Source organism: Oryza glaberrima, chromosome 1 (assembly GCF_000147395.1).
Source record: "Oryza glaberrima chromosome 1, OglaRS2, whole genome shotgun sequence".
In the NCBI taxonomy this organism is placed as follows: domain Eukaryota; kingdom Viridiplantae; phylum Streptophyta; class Magnoliopsida; order Poales; family Poaceae; genus Oryza; species Oryza glaberrima.
Genome location: NC_068326.1, coordinates 28,929,097 through 28,952,917, shown reverse-complemented (window position 1 = coordinate 28,952,917; position 23,821 = coordinate 28,929,097). Strand labels below are relative to the sequence as shown.

The following is a 23,821-nucleotide window of genomic DNA, read 5'->3' as shown; positions in this document are numbered from 1 at the left end:
CTCTTAAAAGTTCTGAATTTGTAAGAATACGCTTTTGCCCTTTACCGAAAAAAATTTAATGAAAACCAATTACCATTTTACCGTCCCACCTTCCATACCTGGCCCACCCTTTTAATACCTTTTTTCAGGTACCTTCTCTTTCTGTCCGTTAGATCATTGCAGATCAATGGTCCTAATTAATTCCAAGCATTGAAGAAGATCTAACGAGATATTTTGAAATCTCTTAACCACAAAACCAAAAATATGTATCTTTAAATTTACATAAACCATACACTCAAGGTCCAACAACAGTATAATGGATGGTTTCGCTGACGTGGCATCCTAGTCAGAAAAAAATTAAAAAAAATACATGGAGCCCACATGTCAGTTACAAATCATTTTCCTTCTCCTTCTCTTCTCTTTTCTCTCTTCTCTCTTCTCTTCTTCAGTGAGGGAGGCCGGCGAACTCCCCATCCCTCCCAAACCTCTCTGCTCGCCACCCGCCGACCGCTGTCGCGCTCACATGCCGCCCGCATCTGCGCTCGCCCATCGCTGGCCTCCCTCACTGAAGAAGAGAAGAGAGAAGAGAGAAAAGAGAAGAGAAGGTGAAGAACAGAGAAGAAAAAAGATGTGCAGCTGACATGTGGGCCTCACGTTTTTTTTTCTAACTATGATACCAGCGAAACCACCCACATATACTGCTATAGGACCTTGAGTGCATGATTTATGTGAGTTTAGGGATATACATTTCTGGTTTTGTGGTTAAGGAACCTCAAAAAATCTCGTTGTTAAGTTGAGAGACCTCCAGAACATATTCCTGCAGGGAGTGACAAGGCCCATTGTGCGTTTCGATCCTTTTTCCATAGCGAGGCCCACACAAAATAGGCCCTAATAATGAGTAGAGCAATCTCTTGAGTCTTTGACACAGTTCTCCCTCACGAGTAAAATCATCTCTATGTGTTGAATGAAGGAAGTCTCAGGGCACTCACAGTGCAAGCACCAGAGCCCATGTCTTAGCCCAAAAAAAGACCCAAAGACACTCTTTCCCACAGTGCAAGGATTCTATTTTACGTAACCTAATTGAATGGAGATACTGTGGAAGGAAAAGAATCCCACAATGGGCGTTACCCTACGCGCGTGGGACACGTGAGCCGAACGCAATTTATTTCCTCACCTACCCTTCTCTCCTCACCGCTCCTCCTCCTTCTCTCCTTCTACCGCCACGCCTCCTTCGCCTCGCCTCCCACGCCGCTCCTCCTCCCGGTCCGCCGCCGCGCCTCCTCGCCTCCCACGCTGCGGCGGCACGCCGGGGACGCCTCGCGCTCCTCCCCCACCTCCCCTCGCGCCTTCGCTCCTTCTCCGCGAGCTCAAGAAGCTCGCAGGAAGCCATGGCGAGTCTCGCATCCGGCCCCCCATGGATGACGTCGTCACCGACGCGTCGCGGCTTCGTCCTGGACGACCTCGACAACTTCGTCGCTCCACTGACGCATCGCGGCTTCTCCCCCGCGACGCCTCCTCATCTCCCCCACCAGGGCGGCGTGGAGGCAGGGAGGGGTCGGCGTGGCCAGGGGCGTGGCGGCGCTAGCCCCGCCCTAGAGTGTGGTGGACGGGCTCGGCGATCTCGGCGGCGGCTGGGAGGAGGGCGCACTCCTCCTTGGCGTTCTTGGCGGCGGCGTTCTTGATTTTTTTTTGTGTGATTTTGTGTGACTCTTGATTTTCTTATGTGATTTTGTGTGACTCTTGTGTGATTCTTCTGGTAATCACCGTGACGATCTGTGTTCTTGATTTTGCTTGCTAATTTTGAGGATTCTTGGCACGGGAGCAGAGGAATTGGTGGCGGCAGAGGGAAATCGGTGCGGCGGGAATGGGTTTTGGGAGGGTGAATTGGGGATTTCGCGCTATGGTTTCGACGCGAGGGCGAGGCTACGCCGCCCACAACGCGTGCTACCCGGTCTTCTCCTCGCTGCGTGTCCTGGATTTTGCGAGGTTTTGCGTCGCTCACCTAGGGGACGAGGAACCTAGTTTAGGCGCGGGTCCAAGTGACACGGCGGCAAAAATCCAACGTGGCGCGATGAGGTCCCGGTCCAGCTCACCGCACTGTGAGAGCACTGTGAGAGGCCTCATGTCGTGCATACACAAGTACTGTCTAGAGTTTGTCTTCTTGGAGAAGACCCAGAAAAACCAACCTTTGTATACAAAAATGCTTAATAGACATAGTATAAGACACCCTTGGATACTATCCCATCGTCATGTGAAGTAGCAAACTATGTTATGATCCCCTTGATCTTGTTTACGCCTTTGGATTTAAGATATGTACTTAACTTTTTAGATTAGATAGTTTTACCTTTGTGTTACTTTGGATACCATAACTCTTTATCAAGTAATATTGATTACATCGGCTATCGCACACCAATGACCTCAAAAAGTAATATGTAGATCACACATTCAATATAGGGTAAGTTGTATGTGAATGGATAATAGAGTTGGAATAATTCATAGTACTAGTATGTATCGCTCCATAAGTTATTTTGTTGTAAATGCTCACTTACCTAACTTAGGTCCTATTTGTTTCAGCTTAAGATTATTGTAATATCTTATTAAATCAGATTACTCTAAACTAGATTATAATAAGCTGACATAGAATAAGCTGCCAATTGTTTGGTTTCTCTAGATTATTAGAGGCATCTAAGGCCTTGTTTCTTTCAGCTTGGAATTATTATAATCCATTATTGGGAGTAAGCTGAAAGAAACATACAACTTATTGAAGTAGCTTATTATAATCTGGTGCCCAGCTTATTATAATATGATAAACTCATTTAGGTGAGCTTTTTCCAGATTATTGGGTGAAAAATTACCCACCATGCCACCCCACTCCCTCTTTAGACTTGCAAACCCAATAATCTAGGCTCTAATAATCTAGGAAAGAAACAACTAACCGCTTATTCTACTACATATTATAACAATCTAGTTTATAGTAATCTGACTCAATAATCTAGAATATAATAATCTAAAGCTGAAAGAAACAGGGCCTAAGAGTAGTGGGTCTTTAGCCACTCAATAATCTGGAGAAAGCTCCTCTAGTGAAGATTATTGGATTATACTAATCTAGTTTATAGATTTGTTAACAACCAAATTTGGTAATATCGGCATCGGGAAAGAAGATTAGATCGAAGCAAAGTCGGAGGCGGAGATCGAGTTCGGAAACAGAGCAGGAATCGGCTAGAGTCCAGATCGGCTACAATTAGGATCGGCTGGGTCTGAGTTGGGCTAGGTAAGCCGATGCAGCCATTCCGACAATGCAACTTGATGTATGACATCGGGTTGAATTGAGGTGCTTCAAGGTGATTGCCGCACATGGATAGAGTCCTGAGAAGGCAATTGTATCTATTAATTAGGATGTTTTATGTAATTTCCTTAGAGATATGCTTGGGCAAAAGTCTGCCGCAAAGACTTATGGTATCTTGGAGTTTGTTAGAGATAGTTGTCGTGTCTGTTATGGACATATCTTGTAATTTTCGGGTATAAATAGACCCGAGCCCTATGTATCTTTTAACACACACGTTCAATACAATCTCGGTGCATCGCCACCTTTTTTGCTTTAGTTTTATTTCGACGAGTTCTTGCTTTCGGGTTGAGCTGCATCGGTTTCGATCTTCAACAAGAGGTAAAACTTGTTATGGTGGCTTGCGTTCTTGGGATTAGTGCTTCCATCTTTATGACACTCTAATCTTGTTTATGTAATTCGTCGAGTTATCATATATCGTACATAATCCTTGGCAATATCGATATCCAACCTACAATCGGCTAACATCCGTCAATAGAAGGCAGCCGATTAGGTTAAATACCGATGTTGACTTAGATTATATAGGATATCTACCACTCTATGACACATCCAACGGCTTGATTGTCTAGATATTGTCCTTCTTTTCAACTTATAGCTGCATCAGTTAAGTTTGACCTTATGAGTCGTGATTGGAATCTCAATCTCTAGCCCGCTTCTTGGTTGCTGATTAGGGTAGTATCGGAGTTTCAGCCGATCTTACCTGATTTAACTGCTTTTTATCCTATATGCTTGATTGACATGTTAAATCTGCCCTTTACGTTAAGATCTTACTGCATTTAAATATATTAGGCTTGTGTTTAGTATATTCTACTTGCTTTAATATCTTAATATAGAGTAGTATCGGAGTATTAGCCGATACATGCTAGATCTATCTGATCGGCTATGCTATGAACGTATATAGTCACATTATTAATATATATTTCGATCTAAGTGATTTATACTATCTCGGCATAGCGACCGATCTATCCCAATCACTTGATTTAAGTACATATTGATATAAAGATTATATATTGGTAATATCTGGAGCCAATCGAGTAGATTCAGTCCTTTCTTATTTATTAATGACTGCCGATCGATGCATATACGACATCGGCTCAAAGATAAATGATATGTCATCGGCACCTAGCCGATCGGCTATCATTTATAGATTTAACTGCGGTTTTTTTGCTTCTATTTCTTGTTGATTACAGGATCAAATCAACTGGCACGCTCATACATTCGAAGGCGAGCTTTGGACCTACACTGGAGTTAAGCAGATCTCCCAGGCCTCGTGTTTTCTGTCAACACGCTTTTGGCACGCCTGGTGGGACATTTAAGAAGTCAGCCAACAATTCTTCCTCATGGCCGAGAAACCACCACCATCCCTAGCTAGCCCAGGTTCTATTAAGGAAAAGATGCTGAAATTAGGGTTGACTGACGTCAATGAAGGAAACGTCGTGCCGATCGATCCAGAAAAATTCACACCTGAGCAGAAGAAAGAGTTTGAATCAATGTTGCAGCAAGCATGGGATCAGTTCTTGAACTCATTCATGCAGACCCGCAAGGGGGCACTTGTTCAGAAGTACAAAATAAAAGTGGTTGCTAATGATCCAGGGACCGGTTCTTCTAAGGATGGAGATGGGAAACAAGCTCCAGATAGCTCGGCTCAGCTGAGTAACAAAGGTGCTACCGACAGCTCTCTAGGAAATCAAGGTGACAATTCTCAAGGAGTCCATGGAGTGCAAGGTGACGGGGTGCATGGAGTTCAAGGTGGTGGTGCCCAGGGGTTGCAAGGAGGAGATCTTAATCAGAATAGTGATACGGCACAAGATTTTTTCAGTAATTTCCAAGATCGGGTTGACTACGCTGTGCATCATGCTTTGATCAATCAATCTGGGGTGTTAGTCAATACCTTATCAAACATGATGAAGTCCATAGCCGATGGTTCAATAGTTGAGCATCAGGCTGCAGGCTCGGTTTATTTGCAAGGAGGTGTCTTTCCAAATTATCGGTCTTTGATTACCGATGTTCAGCCATCAACTCAGGCGGTTCCCTCTGTTGCACCAACATCTCAGCCGACGGCACTGGCGTCAACTCCCCTACCTGCTCCATCAGCAATGGCGCCAGGCCAGCCAGTGAACCCTCGGTTGTTAATGAGAGAGCAGCCACAACATGGCGGGCAGGTTGCGAATCGGCTGACCCAAGATCAGGTTGCTGCCATGTTTCTGCCGCCTCAACCTATTGTTGATCCAATACAGCAGCAGCCGATTCAGCAGATACCCCCAATTCAGCAGGTTGTGCAGCCAATCCAGCAACATGTCATGCAACCAGTTCAGCAAACACCACCAAGGCAGCAGCCTCTACAGCTGATTCAGCAGACGCCGTTAAGACAGCAAATCGTTCAGCCGATCCAGCACCAAGGTTCAATAGGTGCATCGGCTGGGTTTGCAACGCCTGGTGGTCAGCCTGTACAACAATTTTTAATTCAAGTTGTCCCATAACACTTGGTTCACCACGTACAGCCGGATGGCACAGTAATACCTCAAGTTGTTCCTGAGCATTTGATACGTAATATCCAGCCGAACCTTCATAATTACCAAGGGGGTAACTTGAATTACCAATATCAGCCTCCTTCCCCGCAAGCCCAATATCAGCCAGGGGGATTGGCTCAACCTCAGTTTGCGCCTCAATATGGTCAGTTCGAGCCCATGCAGCAATAGTCACAAGGGGTAGCTCAGCAGCGACCATGGGCCGATGTGATTGCTGACGTAATGAGGGAACACTTTGGGCTTAAACCAAAAGAGATTGGAAGCTTGTATCGGCAGCCTTACCCTGAGTGGTTTGAAAGAGTTCCTCTTCCCAATCGGTTCAAAGTTCCGGACTTCTCCAAATTTTCGGGACAAGATGGTGTGTCAACTTATGAGCACATTAGCCGATTCTTAGCTCAGTGTGGTGAAGCATCGGCTGTGGACGCTCTGAAGGTTAGGTTATTCCGATTATCTTTGTCTGGATCGGCTTTTACTTGGTTTTCCTCTTTGCCGTATGGGTCGATCAATAGCTGGGCCGATTTGGAGAAGCAATTCCACAGCTATTTCTACAGTGGGGTTCATGAGATGAAATTATCCGACTTGACAGCGATTAAGCAGCGGCATGATAAACCTGTGCACGAGTATATTCAGAGATTTAGGGAGATGAGGAACAAATGCTTTAGTTTGAGTTTAACTGATGCCCAGTTAGCCGATCTGGCTTTTCAAGGTATGATTGCTTCGATTAGGGAGAAATTCTCGTCTGAAGACTTTGATAGCTTGTCACATCTGATACAGAAAGTAACCTTGCATGAGCATAGGTCTGCGGAAGTTAGGAAAAACTCTAAGAAGGTTAATCATGTTTGTCCGTACATGTATGGGTCGGATGATGACGAGGACGATTCTAAAATAGCTGCAGCCGAGTGGGTGAGGAGTAAAAAGTTCATACCATGCCAATGGGTAAAAAGTTCTAGAAAAGAGGAGAAGTATGATTTTGATATTACTAAAGCTGACAAGATCTTTGATCTGCTACTCCGAGAAAAGCAAATTCAACTTCCTGCTGGTCATACAATCCCATCGGCTGAGGAATTAGGCAAAAAGAGGTATTGCAAATGGCATAATTCTAGGTCCCATTCTACTAACGATTGCAAGGTTTTTAGACAGCAGATTCAGGTGGCCATTGAGGGAGGCAAGATTAGGTTTGATGATTCCAGAAAGCCGATGAAGGTCGATGGTAATCCTTTTCCTGTTAATATGGTGCATACAACTGGCCAAACAGCCGATAGGGCCCGTGCAAGGGGTTTTCGGGTGAATTCAGCTAAGATTATCAACAAATATCAGAAGAAGTATGACAAGCAGCAGGAGAAGTATCATGAGAAATACGATGATAGTTTTGATCCTTATTGGGGTTGTGAGTTTTTTAGATTCTGCTGGAATGAAGGTATGAGGTTGCCATCTATTGAAAACTGCCCTGGGTGTAGTGATATCGTCGAGAACTCAAGCCGATCATATAATAGGGGCAATCGGCTAAGGCAGATAAGAGTTTCTGTTCATCAAAGATTGGGTCCAGTAAATCAAGATCATGGCCAAAAGGACAATGTAATCAGGAAGAATCAATGGTGTCCTTCTGGTATTTTCACAAAGAATTAGAAGAGAAGGGTTCAACGATTGAGGAACAAGGAGCGCCTTCAGGAGGCTGAACAAGAAATTAATCATCGGCTGAAGAAAGCAAAGCCAAGGCAGGAGTGGCATGTTAAGAATCAGGTTCCTACAGCCGATGATGTTCCAGCTGATGTGGCAAAATGGTTGGCAAAAGGGAAGAGTGTTGTGACGGCACCGGTTAACATGGTATTTACCCTGCCAGCCGAATTCGGGATCGACCAAGCTGATGTTGACGAGGTGGAAGAGGAATCGGCTAAGTTGGTTCTGTCACCAGAACAGGCAGTGTTCGAGAAACCCGAGGGGACAGAGAATCGGCATTTTAAACCATTGTATATAAACTGCTACGTCAATGGGAAGCCGATGTCTAAAATGATGGTTGATGGTGGGGCTGCGGTAAATTTGATGCCCTATGCTACGTTCAGGAAGTTGGGTAGAAATGTCGAGGATCTCATCAAGACAAACATGGTGCTCAAAGATTTTGGTGGCAATCCATCAGAAACCAAAGGTGTTCTAAATGTGGAGCTGACAGTCGGCAATAAGACTATTCCTACCACGTTTTTTTGTCATCGATGGGAAAGGTTCTTACAGCTTGTTGCTTGGAAGGGATTGGATTCACGCCAATTGTTGCATTCCTTCAACTATGCATCAATGTTTGATTCAGTGGCAAGGCGACAAAATAGAGATTGTGCCAACCGACAGGTCAGTTAATGTTGCCAGTGCCGATTTAGCTCTTTGGGAGATGGATAGCCTTGATTGTTTATCTGGAAAAGTCTGGGATGGAGATTTTCTAAAAGTGTCCGATTCTGATATACAACCAATTGAAGATGGAGAACCCAAGCTATTATTTTGAGGGCGTCGTGGAGGGTTCAAGTGTTTACACTACGGACATGGTAGATGATCTCGATGACAAGCAAGGTCAAGGTTTCATGTCGGCCAATGATTTGGAAGAAGTGGACATAGGTCCAGGCGATCGGCCAAGGCCGACATTTATTAGTAGGAACTTATCTCCAGAGTTTAGAACCAAGCTGATAGAGCTCTTAAAAGAGTTTAGAGATTGCTTCGCTTGGGAGTATTACGAGATGCCTGGACTCAGCTGATCGATTGTTGAACATCGGCTACCTATCAAACCAGGGGTTAGGCCACGTCAACAACCTCCGAGGAGATGCAAGGCCGACATGCTTGAACCGGTCAAGGCTGAGATTAAAAGATTATATGATGCTGGTTTTATTCGTCCTTGCCGATATGCTGAGTGGGTTTCTAGTATAGTTCCTGTTATCAAGAAAAACGGCAAGGTCAGGGTATGCATTGATTTCCGAAATTTGAATAAGGCCACCCCGAAAGATGAATACCCAATGCCGGTAGCCGATCAACTAGTTGATGCTGCTTCGGGACATAAGATTTTGAGTTTTATGGACGGAAACGCAGGATACAATCAAATTTTTATGGCCGAAGAAGACATTCATAATACAGCTTTTAGGTGTCCTGGTGCAATCGGCTTATTTGAATGGGTTGTCATGACTTTCGGCTTGAAGAGTGCTGGAGCTACATATCAAAGAGCCATGAATTACATATATCACGATCTAATCGGCTGGTTGGTTGAAGTCTACATTGATGATGTGGTTGTTAAGTCCAAAGAAATAAAGGACCATATAGCTGATTTGAGGGAGGTTTTCTAGAGAACCAGAAAATATGGTTTGAGGATGAATCCGACAAAATGTGCTTTTGGTGTATCGGCTGGCCAGTTTTTGGGATTTCTTGTTCATGAGAGGGGGATCGAGGTAACTCAAAGGAGTGTTAATGCGATCAAGAAGATTCAGCCTCCAGAGAATAAGACAAAATTACAAGAGATGATCGGCAAGATAAATTTTGTTAGAAGGTTTATTTTTAATTTGTCTGGAAGGTTAGAACCTTTTACACCATTGTTGAGATTGAAAGCCGATCAGCAGTTTACTTGGGGGGCAGAGCAGCAAAAAGCTTTGGACAATATTAAGGAATATCTTAGCTCTCCTCCTGTTTTGATTCCTCCACAGAAAGGAATACCGTTTAGGTTATATTTATCGGCCGGTGAGAAGTCAATCGGCTCGGTCTTGATTCAGGAGTTGGAAGGGAAGGAACGAGTTGTATTCTATCTCAGTCGTCGGCTCTTGGATGCTGAAACTAGATATTCCCCTGTGGAGAAGTTATGCTTGTGTTTGTATTTTTCGTGTACAAGGTTGAGGCATTATCTACTGTCCAATGAGTGTACTGTTGTATGCAAGGCCGATGTTGTCAAGTACATGCTATCGGCTCCAATATTGAAAGGAAGGGTTGGAAAGTGGATATTTTCCTTAACCGAGTTTGATCTTCGGTATGAGTCGCCGAAGGCGATTAAGGGACAAGCTATAGCTGATTTTATTGTGGAACATCGTGATGATTCAATCGGCTCGGTTGAAATAGTGCCATGGACTTTATTCTTTGATGGATCGGTGTGTACTCACGGTTGTGGTATCGGCCTAGTTATAATTTCCCCTAGGGGGGCATGTTTCGAGTTTGCTTATATTATTAAACCGTATGTGACTAATAATCAAGCTGAGTATGAGGCAGTGCTCAAAGGGTTGCAATTACTCAAGGAAGTTGAAACCGATGCCATTGAAATCATGGGGGATTCTTTGCTAGTAATCAGTCAATTGGCAGGAGAGTATGAATGCAAGAATGATACGTTGATGGTTTATAATGAGAAGTGTCAAGACCTAATGAAGGAGTTTCAGCTGGTTACTTTAAAGCATGTCTCTCGAGAACAAAATATTGAAGCTAATGATTTGGCCCAAGGGGCATCGGGATATAAGCCGATGATCAAAGATGTTAAGGTTGAAATTGCAGCAATGACGGCCGATGATTGGAGGTATGATGTGCATCAGTATTTGCATAATCCGTCTCAATCGGCCGATATAAGGCATTGAAGTATACTCTGTTGGATGATGAGCTTTATTATCGGACGATTGATGGAGTGTTACTTAAGTGTTTGGGTGCCGATCAGGCTAAAGTTGCAATCGGCGAAGTTCATGAAGGAATTTGTGGTACTCATCAATCGGCTCATAAGATGAAGTGGTTACTTCGACGTGCAGGGTATTTTTGGCCGACAATGCTGGAGGATTGTTTCAGATATTATAGGGGGTGTCAAGATTATCAGAAATTTGGGGCAATTCAGCGAGCTCCAGCATTAGCTATGAATCCTATTATTGAGCCATGGCCATTCCGAGGTTGGGGAATTGATACGATCGGTATGATAAACCCACCATTGAGTAAAGGACATAAGTTTATATTGGTGGCAACTGATTATTTCACCAAGTGGGTGGAGGCGATTCCTTTGAAGAAAGTTGATTCTGGGGATGCAATTCAATTCGTTCAAGAACATATAATCTATCGATTTGGTATTCCTCAAACTATTACAACTGATCAGGGGTCAATCTTCGTGTCTGACGAGTTTGTTCAGTTTGCCGATAGCATGGGTATCAAATTATTGAATTCTTCACCTTATTATGCACAAGCTAATGGGCAAGCCGAGGCGTCTAATAAAAGTTTGATCAAATTGATTAAGCGGAAAATTTCTGATTATCCTCGGCAATGGCATACTAGGTTGGCCGAAGCGTTGTGGTCTTATAAGATGGCTTGTCATGGATCGATCCAAGTCCCTCCTTACAAACTTGTTTATGGGCATGAGGCTGTTTTGCCATGGGAGGTTAGAATTGGCTCTTGAATAATGGAATTACAAAACAATTTAACAGCTGATGAGTATTACAACCTTATGGCCGATGAGAGGGAGGATCTGGTTCAGACATGATTGCGAGCCCTTGCAAAGGTTACCAAGGATAAGGAACGTATTGCTCGGCATTATAATAAGAAAGTGGTACCTAAGGATTTTTTGGAAGGAGAACTTGTCTGGAAATTGATTTTGCCGATTGGTACTCGTGATAGTAAATTCGGCAAGTGGTCGCCGAATTGGGAAGGACCGTTCCAAATTTATAAGATTGTGTCCAAGGGAGCATATATGTTGCAAGGGCTTGATGGTGAAGTCTATGGGCGAGCACTCAATGGCAAGTATTTGAAGAAATATTACCCAAGTGTTTGGGTTAACGCATGATCGGCTAGTATTGCCGATGCATGACAGCCGATGTGTTTGCATCGCCTTGAGATGGCCGATATTGTTATATCGCCCTTAGTTGTTTTTCATGATGTAATCGGTTGTGATTTGCCGATGTACAATGGCCGGTATTGTTATATCGCCCTTAGTTGTTTTATAATTTTATCAATGCTTTTGTCATTGTAAAATTAGGGGGCACATATATATCAAAATGCAATGCAAAAATGTAATGCAAATTTTTTGAGGCAAATTTTTTTAGCGAATTTTAAAAGTCATATTAATCGGCACAAAGGATTGTCAAGACAGTAAAGTACTAGAGCATCTTAGCTGATTACAAAAAATTTCTGAGTCCTATTACACAAAGTTATTGAGACAAGTATCGCTGGATAGCCAAAATAGCCCTTTGCCTGATTTGTTCTACTTCTTCAATAGCTTGGGCATCTTGAGCATCAGTTCCAGAGATGACTTTCAGAGACTTGGTTAAGTCAGCAACATTCTTGATAGCCGATTTGAGCCTTGCTTTTTGTTCTTCAATTGATTTTGGGAGATCGGCTAGCTTTTTGTGTTCTATATCTAGCTCGGCATTGCATTCCTCAAGTTGCGCCAAGAGCTCAATTTTGCGAGCTTCGAGCCGGTCAATATTGGATTTGATCGGACCTTCAGATAGCTGATCAAGTTTGGTTTTTTCTTCATGCACAAGCTGCCGATTAGCTTGGATTGTGGCCTTAATCTCTTTGCGATCACGGCGTTCGGCTAGTCTTAGCTTGGCTTTTTCCAGCTTGAACTGATGTTGCTCGAGATAAGCGGCTGGAGTTAGGACATCGGCCAGATCTTCGGGAATCAGAGCTTGAACTTCATGCAGCCGTGTCCTAATTGACCCACAGTCAACTACCAAACTGTCTAAAGAAGAGGCTTCTAGCCGATGAGAGATGTCTTCAAGTGTTTTTCTCACATCATCGGATAGGGGAGCTAGGGCTTTGCTTGAAGTGTCTTCTTCTGCTTCATCAAGGTAATCTCTGATGTCAAAAGAGAAGAGATCGGCTAGAGCCTGCAGAGACAATTTCGGAAAGAATAAGAGCTAGGTAAATTATAGCTGATCTAATTGTTGAGACAAAGGGAAACTTACTGGGATAGCAGGAGCAGCTGGTTGTTCTTCCTCTTCGACGTGATGACTCCCCACAGCCGATGGAGTCTGATCACTTGACGATTGCTGTACAGGAGAAGTAGGAGGAGGCTACGAAATAGACAAGTGTTATATAGAATCAGTTGAGATTGATTAAGTAAAAGAATTAAGGATACTGGTGGAGCCGATTTAAAAATTGTTGCTGCTGTTTTTTTTCTTCATAGCAGTTTTCTTCTTCTGCAACCACAAAGTCTATGGGTAATTAGCTGAAGAGTGAGGTAATTTCAGAAGAAGTCAAAGAGAGGTACTTACTCTTGTAAAATGAATGGGGGCATAAGGAGTTGGAGGCGTTTGCTTGGGTGAAGCCGATGGTGTTCTTTCTGTGTCACTCATTTCGGCTACAGCTTGGTCAACATCTTCACCAATTTCCTCGTCATTTAAAGCTTGTTCAATAGATGGATCCAAGGCGAGCAGATCATCAGTCGACATATCAGTTGGTTGTGGTTGAGTTTTCTTGAATTTGGTCTTTTTCTTTGGAGCCAAGGCTAAGGTACTCATGGCTGATGATCTGGTTTTCCTTTTCTTGCCTGCATCGGCTGGTTCTCTAGTTAGGCCGTGAAGGAGAGTTGAAGTCTTGGGGGCATGGTAGTCGATGAAATGGGGAGATAGTCCACCTCCATTCGGAATTAGACCTGAAGCATATTCAATGTTCTTGCCACTGTTACTTTGATGAGGAGGGGAGGACTCTGTTGTCTGCAAAACAGGAGCAAGAGGTCAGTCAAGTAATGAATCGGCTAACTGGTTATGCAATTTAGTAATGACAAAGTTTACCTGGGGCATGACGTCGGGGAACAGATCTGTCATATACATTGAAGCGGATTGATGAAATAGATGCAGCTTCCATTCGCCCCACCATCTGTCAAAGTTTTTCCTTCTAAATCTTGCCAACTCAATATTATCAATACTGCCCAGAGAGGGTCCTGGTAGGTTAAGTATCCGATCCATCATTAGAGTGGAAATGATTTGTCCTCAGCACTGAATCTTGTCGGCAAAGAATAAGCCGATTGGGAGTTGGCCCAATCCAAGTTGTCTGGCCGAGCTCATTGGGTGATAAAACTCGTAGGAGACTTGGATGTTTCTTCCTTGGTGAATGCCGATAGAGAGGATGCATGGGCTGATTGCAGCTATAAGAATTTCTCTGGATTTTTGGAATTTTTCATGGTTAATGTCTTCAAATCTAAAGTCTGATGGAACTTCAAGGTCTGCTGAGTCTTCGTAGGGAAACCAGATTCGTGCATCTTTCTTAAAACCTTCGTAGAAACTGCAGAACCAGTCCTTGAGTAACTCAGCCGATAGCTTCGCTCCAGCATCGGTTGGTGTGGATGCATATTCTCCATATGACATGCATCTGCGATGGGTACACTCTTCTCCGTCATCTTCCACAATCGGCTCTGGCAATGGGAATTCAGCTTCTGTCACAGAGGGCCGATTGACAACCTTCATGACTACCAGGTTTAACCAAGTTTGCAGCAGCCACCATGGTCCACCTGCTCCAACTATTGAGCCGACGGCTATTTTAGCCGATGCATTGTTCAACATCTGGTACAGATAGCCGAGAAGGATTTTGCCCAAAGAAAATTCTTTCTTTGATTCTAAGGCTTCAGCTACAAATTGCCAGTTGGTTGTAGGGCCACAACTGGATCCACAGAAGAGGAATTTTTCCAGCCACATAAGCAAGAAAGCTACATGCTCTCGAGGGGTAATAGACCCTTGGCCCATATATGCCGCCACATAGCCAGACCAGCCACCTATGCTTTTGGTCTTGAAGTCGAATTGGTTCTTGGTGTTCATGCTCATAGGGTTAGCCGATGAAGTTACATCTAATCCAGTAATCATGGTGATGTCGATTAAAGTTAAAGTCATCGGCCCTTGGTTGAATAAGAAAGCATTGATGGTGTTGGACCAGAAGTAGGTGGCGGCAGCCATCAGAGGTTCATCCTTAGCAGAATTGGCTATGGTGAGAGCGAGTGCTTGGCCGATTCCAATTTCATCCCAATGAACTTTCTTACTAGCCGATACGCGTTGGTACCAGGTGGTCCAGCTCTTATCAGGAGTAGGTTTTTCGAGAGATGGCCAAGACTTGAAGGTATTCTTCCAGTGACCCAGGTTAGGGTTGGCTAGTCTAAAGGGGATCCGGTTAGTTTCACCGATGATGAAATCAGTGTGAGGAGAAAAGGAGAAGTCGATTTCATGCGAGGAAAAGGGATCTAGCTGGTGAGGACTTACCTCAACGTACTCGGCCGATGGCGCGGTAGAAGGGCTAGTGGAAGATGACATCGCCGCGGGCGGAGATTTGGTCGGGAACGAAATCGCTTGGGGATCACCTTGTGTGTTAGGGAGATCACCGGAGAGAGAGAGAGAGAGAGGGCAAAGTTGGTTTCAGTGGCGAAAACGGAGGAGGACGGTGTGAGATTTCTCGAGGGTAACGGTTAGTATTTAAAGCACGGCAGTAATGGTCGGAAAACGGCAAAGTGCGAAACTTGCTCGGAGTCGATTTACAGCAAATCCGAAATATTATCAAATATTCCGGACTTGGGGGGCATTTGTAAACAACCAAATTTGATAATATCGGCATCGGGAAAGAAGATTAGATTGAAGCAAAGTCGGAGGCGGAGATCGAGTTCGGAAACAGAGCAGGAATCGGCTAGAGTCCAGATCGGCTACGATTAGAATCGGCTGGGTTTGAGTCGGGCTAGGTAAGCCGATGCAGCCGATTCCGACAATGCAACTCGATGTATGACATCGGGTTGAATTGAGGTGCTTCAAGGTGATTGCCGCACATGGATAGAGTCCTGAGAAGGCAATTGTATCTATTAATTAGGATGTTTTATGTAATTTCCTTAGAGATATTCTTGGGCAAAAGTCTGTTATGGACATATCTTGTAATTTTCGGGTATAAATAGACCCGAGCCCTATGTAACTTTTAACACACACGTTCAATACAATCTCAGCGCATCGCCACCTTTTTTGCTTTAGTTTTATTTCGACGAGTTCTTGCTTTCGGGTTGAGCTGCATTGGTTTCGATCTTTAATAAGAGGTAAAACTTGTTATGGCGGCTTGCGTTCTCGGGATTAGTGCTTCCATCTTTATGACACTCTAATCTTGTTTATGTAATTCGTCAAGTTATCATATATCCTACATAATCCTTGGCAATATCGATATTCAACCTACAATCGGCTAACATCCGTCAATAGAAGGCAACCGATTAGGTTAAATACCGATGTTGACTTAGATTATATAGGATATCTACCACTCTATGACACATCCAATGACTTGATTGTCTAGATACGGCTTGACTTAAGTTTGACCTTATGAGTCGTGATTAGAATCTCAATCTCTAGCCCGCTTCTTGGTTGCTGATTAGGGTAGTATCGGAGTTTCAGCCGATCTTACCTGATTTAACTGCTTTTTATCCTATATGCTTGATTGACATGTTAAATCTACCCTTTACGTTAAGATCTTGCTGCATTTAAATATATTAGGCTTGTGTTTAGTATATTCTACTTGCTTTAATATCTTAATATAGAGTAGTATCGGAGTATTAGCCGATACATGCTAGATCTATCTGATCAGCTATGCTATGAACGTATATAGTCACATTATTAATATATATTTCGATCTAAGTGATTTATACTGTCTCGGCATAGCGATCGATCTATCCCAATCACTTGATTTAAGTACATATTGATATAAAGATTATATATTGGTAATATCTGCAGCCGATCGAGTAGATTCAGTCCTTTCTTATTTATTAATGACTGCCGATCGATGCATATACGACATCGGCTCAAAGATAAATAATATGTCATCGGCACCTAGCCGATCGGCTATCATTTATAGATTTAACTGCGGTTTTTTTGCTTCTATTTCTTTTTGATTACAGGATCAAATCAACTGGTACGCTCATACATTCGAAGGCGAGCTTTGGACCTGCACTGGAGTTAAGCAGATCTCCCAGGCCTCGTGTTTTCTGTCAACAAGATTATAATAATCTAGCATAATAATCTATTTGTTTGTTTTAGCTTACTCCTAATAATTCAGATTATAATAATCTTAAGCTGAATCAAGCGGGGTCTTAGTTTGTTGAAAAACCACCCATTACGTATATGCTTAACTGAATCAACATGTATTTTATAAAGTGTGAGCGTTAATGTGGTTTTTACCAAAATTAAATACCTATAGTCTTGATACTTTTTTTTGGTAAGATTCCACAAACAAAATTACTGACAAGAGCTTAAACGTTCTCTCATTGAGTTTTGCTATATGCGCAAAAAAAAGTTCAATTAAATATGAAAATAAGTCTAATGTAAGCACTTGGATAAGGTTGAATAGGCTTAGCTTAGCATGTGGTAACTCTACATCAGCGCTAACAGGTTAATTCAGTTAAGCACGTACGTAGTGAGATGGTTTTGCAACAAAATTAAGTAGGGGTAGATATTTGCATAAAATGATTTATTATGGGGGTAGAATGTCATATGAGATGATTTTGGAATTTTTCTCTATTATATTTTAGAGTGGAGGGACCATGAGATTTAATTAAACACATCCACTATAAAACTCATAGGCAACAATGAGATTTAATTAAACACATCCACTATCAAAAGCAAAACACCCACCTTGTGACACAAACCCAGGGGCTACTGTAAACCGATGGAGTAGAAGGCACAACCGCACAAGGCAGCAGCTGAAAATTGGGGCAGGAAGAAGAACACCAGGAAGGGAAAGCATTACTTCATCATTAACCCACTCGCCCAAGCATAAATCCGCCCTCCAGTTCATATGCCCCTCTTGCCGAACATGACCGTTGGGCGCTGTCCCCTTCCAGATCCCAGATATACTACCACCCCTCTCTCCCCCCGCATTGCCCCCACGATTCGTCGCGTTCGCGTGCTGCCAAATCCTCCTCCCCCTCCTCCGTCCCCACAACATTCTCTCGCGCCGATTCGACCGTTGCCGCCTCGCCCGCTCCGCGCACGCGCGCACGCCGCTCCCGTTCCCCTCGCGCACGCGCGGGCCATGGCGATCGACCTGGCGCCGCCGCCGCCGCCGCCGCTGGCTGGGGAGTTGGAGGTCGCGGGGGCGGCGGTTGGAGGGAAGAAAGAGGAGGGGGAGGGGGAGGAGGGCGGGGTGTGCGGCGGGGAGGCCGTGGTGGTGGCCGCGGCGGACGCGGAGGTGGAGGGCCACCCCTACGACTTCCACGTGTCCGGGCCGCGGAATCTGCCGCCGCCCAACTGGAGGGAGATCATCCGTTCGAGCTGGTTGGTTTCCGGTTACTCTCTCCATGTTTCCTTGCGAAATCTTAGTTAGTTAATTAGTTTAATATATGCATTTTGGCGTATGGAGATATCAGATATGGTCGTCATGGGCGTGAATCTGTGGGGATCGTTTACGCCGCGGGCACCCTTGGTTTGTTGCCTCTTCTGATTGATCGGAAAAGGGACTATGTTTTAGGGAGGGGATTGCCGTCCGGTTGCACCCGGCTCCCAGGATTGGAAGGGGAGGGATTATGCTAGATGAAAGGCGATAGCTTTGTTGGATTGTAAACAAGGAACCGAATTTACTGCTATTTTCAGGATTTTGTTGCAATCTGCACTGGCGCAAGGGTATAGCATGCATTAAGATTAAAATCTCCAATCGATCACCTCACAAATGTCTGCACAACATTTATACTTTTTTTCAATGTCTTTTCTGATGATCCTGCGATTCGGCGTGTCAGCTTTGTGTTTAGTTGTTTAGTGTTGCGCTTGCGCGCCTACAAGTAATAACCTACAAGTCAGGTTACAGACTACCATACCCAGAGTTTTGCCCTTCCTTCCATACACTGTTTCGTGAGGCATGGGTATGGAAATGCACCTACCTTTTCTTACGGATTGAGTATTCTTCTTAAACAAGAAAGTGAAGTAGCAGATAATCAGTGATTGAAACCAAGGTCCTGTGGGTGGTACTTTCCTATGGGATATGTATGGACTTACTTTTGTTGAAGAGGTGCCTTTCTAATTCTCGCCCCTTGTTTTTATGACCTTCAATAATAATCAATTATACAGTTCTACACTCTATTGCTCTAGTTTTTAGGCTATACCATTTCAATTGGACGGTACAAACTCTACTGGTTGAACTAGAGTTATCACTACAGTTCCCTTGCTTCGTGCTATAGTACTTGGACGTAGTCTCTAAAGCATGGGCGGGAATGGGTCACAGAATTGGTATTCCGAAAAAGAAATATTCACAGAATTGCACGTTTCGTTCTGAACATTATAAGTGCTTAGGATGTCAGGTCTTAGTAAATTCCAATCTGTGGCAAGCATACACCAGTATTCCTATTAATAACGTAATTTCATAAGCGGATGAAAGCTTTTCACGACTTTTGGTGAAAATGGAACATCCAAATCTGATAATTTTAGCGGACAGGAGGTGCATTACCATACCAAAAAAAAAAAGAAATAATAATAATATGAGCTATTTGGTTTCTTTTGTCAAAGTTTGTCAGTTAGTTATGACATCAAATATATTTCGATTTGACCTCATACATACAAGAACTTCTGGTAATGCAGTATATGCTTTGTGTGCGTAACCAGGTTTACTTCAGTGTATCACACTTGTTAATTTGTATCTGCTACCTTTAGTTCTAATGCCATCAATGTTGCTTTAAATTGATTGCAGGAAGGATCCCAATTACAAAAGGATGGTAATGGCCTGCTTCATTCAAGCAGTATACCTGCTTGAACTGGACAGGCAAGATGAGAAAGGAGAAGAGGATGGCCTTGCTCCAAAATGGTGGAAGCCCTTCAAATACAAGGTCACACAGACATTGGTCGATGAGAGAGATGGTTCCATCTATGGTGCCGTCCTTGAGTGGGATCGTTCTTCTGCTTTGTCTGACCTTATCCTCATAAGACCAAGTGGCGCGCCAAGGGCTGTGTTAGCTCTCCGAGGAACACTGCTTCAGAAGCCCACCATCAAGAGAGACCTACAAGATGATCTTCGCTTCCTGGTGTGGGAGAGCTTAAAAGGATCAGTCAGATATATTGGCGCTTTAGAAGCACTGAAGACAGCAGTTGAGAGGTTTGGTAGCGCTAATGTCAGTGTTGCTGGGCACTCCTTGGGAGCTGGATTTGCTCTTCAGGTTTGCAAAGAGCTCGCTAAGCAAGGAGTCTTCGTGGAGTGTCATCTGTTCAATCCACCTTCTGTTTCACTTGCCATGGGTGTAAGGAGCATGAGTGAGAAGGCCAGCTACCTGTGGAAAAAAGTTAAGGCTAGTCTACCACTGACTGAAGAAGCATTACCTGACAGTACCAAAGAGGAGGGAAGTGCAAAGAAGAAATTGCGTGCTGACAAGAAATGGGTGCCACATTTATATGTAAACAACAGTGACTACATCTGCTGTCACTACAATGCCCCTAATTGCTCCACCACCACCACCACTACCACCACTGATGGTGCTTCAGATGAGCAGCGGCAGCAACGAAAGGCAAGTGAGATCGCTGGTGATGTGGTCGCGAAGCTTTTTGTGACATCGAAAGGCCCACAGAAGTTTCTTGAAGCGCATGGGCTGGAGCAATGGTGGTCGGATGGCATGGAGCTGCAGCTAGCAGTGTATGACAGCAAGCTTATATACAGGCAGTTGAAGTCCCTCTACACAGCAACTGCACCGTCACCCCCTGCAAAGTAGTAGAAACTGCTGAGATCGCTGTTTCAACTGGCGTTAGAAATACTCTTTCTAATCAGTTTCTGCCTCTATTAACTTGATATGTTTCATCATGGTTGTGACTGTGAACTATTATACAGTAAAATATAATAAACGGACATGTGCTGATAAATACATTGATATTTTTCATGTTCCATCTTCTGTCAGAGGTTTTCAAGACTCTAAATTGTTACAAGGGATATAAGGGATACTAGTATGTCTGGATACCGATTAGCATCCATGTTTATGATTATGATCTTTTGATGGTGCACTTGGCTGATGTTCGTAGGGTGCAACTGTGAAGCTTTTCCAGAATGAATGTAGCATGGCAAATTAGCATCCATGTCATGATCTTTCGATGGTTCGCTTAGCTGATGTTCGTTGGGTGCAGCTCTGAAGCTTTTTCCAGAATGAAATGTAGCATGGCAGATGATGAAGAAGGCCACCAAAATTGTAGGGAGTGGTTCTGAAGCTTTTCCATTTCCATCATGACAAAATAATGAAAACAACCTTTTCCATTTCCATCATGACAAAATAATGAAAACGCCACCGGAATCTCGACCAAAAGAACGATTAAGGCTTATATCGAGGGTTAAAATGGTTAATATTGAAATAACAAAACGACTCCGCTGGGGATCGAACCCAGAATCTCTGGTTCCGTAGACCAGCGCCTTATCCATTGGGCCACGGAGTCGTTGTTGAAGATGCAGAGAAAAATAAATATTCATCTTATACTCAGTAATGCCTTGAAAGAGACAAACAAAACCAAGATAAAAAAAAATGGGAGGAAATGTGGAAATTCGAAGGCTAAGAAGAAGTAATTAAGAACGATCGTCCAAGCTCTACGTAGGGCCAAATCTCCGAACACTGTAGCGGCCGCGCCCTTTTAAGCTCAGTACGGTACGGAACAGCCCAAAATAGTTTTGGGCCTATCTCTTCTGTACGCTGGAGACGAGCCTCTAGTAAGCTGGTCGATTTGCTGTACAGTTTCTCTTCGCCATCGTCGCTAGATTGTAGTACTTCTGATGACATCTACTGATGCACATTTTGGTAACGGTCCAGCAGTGCAGTCGTCGGTGAGCATCCATTATTCAGGTTCAGCGGATGCATCCTCTGACGGCGACCAGCTCTTTATATTGAGGTGACAGTGAAGGGGTCACTTTGGACCACAAAAATTTACAGCCTCCTCCTTGACAACGCATTGCTGAGCAGTGCCTATGCCTTGAGTTGAGCGATCGAGTGACCTCAATTATATGGAAGCATGTTGTTTGCTTCCCATTGATGATTCATGCGTCCCCGCAGACTGCAGAAACCACATGACAGACTGACAATGGCGACGGAATGCTAGCTCTCTCGTATGCACTCTCTATCAGTATGCAGTAGCAGGGAATCAGGGATACCCCGATGCTAATAAATAACTTTTACAGTGGTCGCTACTGGTAGTAGAAAACAATTGATCAAGACTACGACAATATTTTACCGCGAGACCGATTTCTATGTGAGTTCAGTTCTAATAAATCCGATCCGTCTCATTGTGGCCTTCTTTCCTTTGTCAGAAACTCAGAAGGTGATTCTGATTTCTGACGCTGCAGATGGTAATTAGGAGGTGACAATTCAGTGAGCTTCGCATGCGCAGCAGAAACCTGCAGGCTGCAGCTAGCACCCAAGGGAAGCTGCTGCCTTTTCTGGCAACGGGGCCTTGTGTTTGTGTTGTTGTGCATAGCATAGACTTTGCTTTGCTTTTGGTATGGAGCCCAATCTTTGGTACATGTGTACGTACCGAATGGCCTTGCTCTTGCAGGAAGCAATGTTCCTGTCTCGTGGACAAAGCTAAATAGCTAATGCAGGCTGTACTGGTCATTAACTATACACAAACCCAATGATCCAGAACGCTTTATTTGGCAATTGAGTTGTAATAAGGGACTAATAGCTGATAAGAAATGCAGCAGCGTACCGTGGTTTAGTCTAAAAGATAATGGCCTGGAATGCAGGATCATGACTACTGATTAAGCTGCTCCTACTAATGGTCAGTGTCCTCCTTCCTCTTTTGCCTCTCATTTTGTTCGTCGATAGTACATCATTGCACGATCTCTTTCCCTGAGTAAAGCTGATCTCTTTCCCTTCTTTTCTGGCTATCATTATTTGTATGGCAAATGCTAACACTTAACGCCTTGTTGATCTGAATAACAATAATGAAATCTCTACCTGTCATTCATAATTATTCATCCATGAACCGAGAACAGTCAAATTCGTCTATCTTACAATCCAATTCCAATCGCAAATGGAGTATTTTTTTTTCACAAGATAATAGGCATAGGGAGAACAAGTGGCTTATTTAAGCTCAGATCGAGACCTATCAAAAGACGAGAAGAATCACATTGGTGCCACGCAGATAAATCACAACATGAAAAATGTGAATCATGCAAATTCGGCGAAATTCCACTTATGTTATCTCCTTGCTATGTACAGATTACAAAATTACGTACCGACTATTGGTCAAGTCACTGCTGCAACAACCAATATCATCGACAATGGAGTGCAAGAGAGAAGAGAACAAAAATAAAAGAGAGAGAAAAGGAAAAAAAGAAGAAGGTGAAGAAAAAGGAATGCACATCGCTCAGCATTCAGCAACCACAAGACCCGGTCGAGATCAAACAGGCATTGAAGGCGATCGAGTCAGCGGCCGGCCGGCTCATGGGCGGCGGCATTGGCGGCGCCGGCGGCGGGCGCGGGCGCGAGCGCGGCGTAGTGCGCGGCGGGGCGGCGGCCGTCGTCGAAGTTCTTGGCGTAGCTGGCGGCGTCGTAGCCGAACGTGATGGGCCTGGAGGAGGCGGCGCCCGACGGGGACGACGAGCTGCAGATGCACCTCGTCTCCTGTGCCAGGCGCCGGAGCAGCCGCCGCCACGCGCGGTGGCCGCACCACCCCGCGGCGGGGCTGACGTCGCGCACCACGAGCTGCAGGCTCCGGACCACGGCGGAGCCGCGCCGCCTGCCTGTGCCGCCGGCGCCGGACAGAGAAGGCCACGAGGACGGCAGGCAGCCCGATGAGCCGCCGGAGACGACGTTGGCGGCGGGGTGGCGCGCCGCGGTTAGCTCTGTGGTGGTGGTGGTGGTGGTGCCCGCTCCCATGGTGGTTTGGAGAGGCGCGCAGGAAGGAAGAAGTGGGAGAGGGCTCTCTCGTGGCGGTTATACCTGTGGTTATATGGGAAGCGAGACGAATAATAGCAGTATTAGGCTGTTAGCATGTCGAGATGAGAAAACAATGGTGGTTATTGGGCTGCGGAGTAGACAAGTGGTAGAGTGAGATGAGCTCATGGGTTTTTGTGGTGGTTACTTTTGGAGATG

At 44.4% G+C, this 23,821-nt stretch overlaps 2 protein-coding genes and 1 non-coding gene across 3 annotated transcripts; 1 reads left to right on the top strand and 2 right to left on the bottom strand.

Moving 5' to 3' along the window:
- Positions 1-17,468: 17,468 nt before the first annotated feature.
- On the top strand, positions 17,469-21,011 carry LOC127761246 (GDSL esterase/lipase At4g10955-like). Its single transcript, XM_052285515.1, has 2 exons — positions 17,469-18,050; positions 19,453-21,011. Exons 1-2 carry the CDS (start codon positions 17,572-17,574, stop codon positions 20,459-20,461), a joined length of 1,488 nt encoding a protein of 495 aa, XP_052141475.1. The 5' UTR covers positions 17,469-17,571; the 3' UTR covers positions 20,462-21,011.
- Positions 21,012-21,097: 86 nt separating this feature from the next.
- Positions 21,098-21,170, bottom strand: TRNAR-ACG (transfer RNA arginine (anticodon ACG)). The gene has a single exon. It is a non-coding gene; the product is annotated as a tRNA-Arg (tRNA).
- A 1,628-nt stretch (positions 21,171-22,798) lies between these two features.
- LOC127781555 (uncharacterized) lies at positions 22,799-23,748 on the bottom strand. The gene has a single exon (XM_052308523.1). It carries the CDS (start codon positions 23,603-23,605, stop codon positions 23,153-23,155), a length of 453 nt encoding a protein of 150 aa, XP_052164483.1. The 5' UTR covers positions 23,606-23,748; the 3' UTR covers positions 22,799-23,152.
- Between the last annotated feature and the right edge of the window lie 73 nt (positions 23,749-23,821).

Coding starts and splice junctions, on each gene's coding strand:
- LOC127761246 (XM_052285515.1), top strand. CDS start 17,572: ATGCCCCTCTTGCCGAACATGACCGTTGGGCGCTGTCCCCTTCCAGAT. Junction 18,051..19,452: donor GAGATCATCCGTTCGAGCTG/GTTGGTTTCCGG, acceptor AATTGATTGCAG/GAAGGATCCCAATTACAAAA.
- LOC127781555 (XM_052308523.1), bottom strand. CDS start 23,605: ATGGGAGCGGGCACCACCACCACCACCACCACAGAGCTAACCGCGGCG.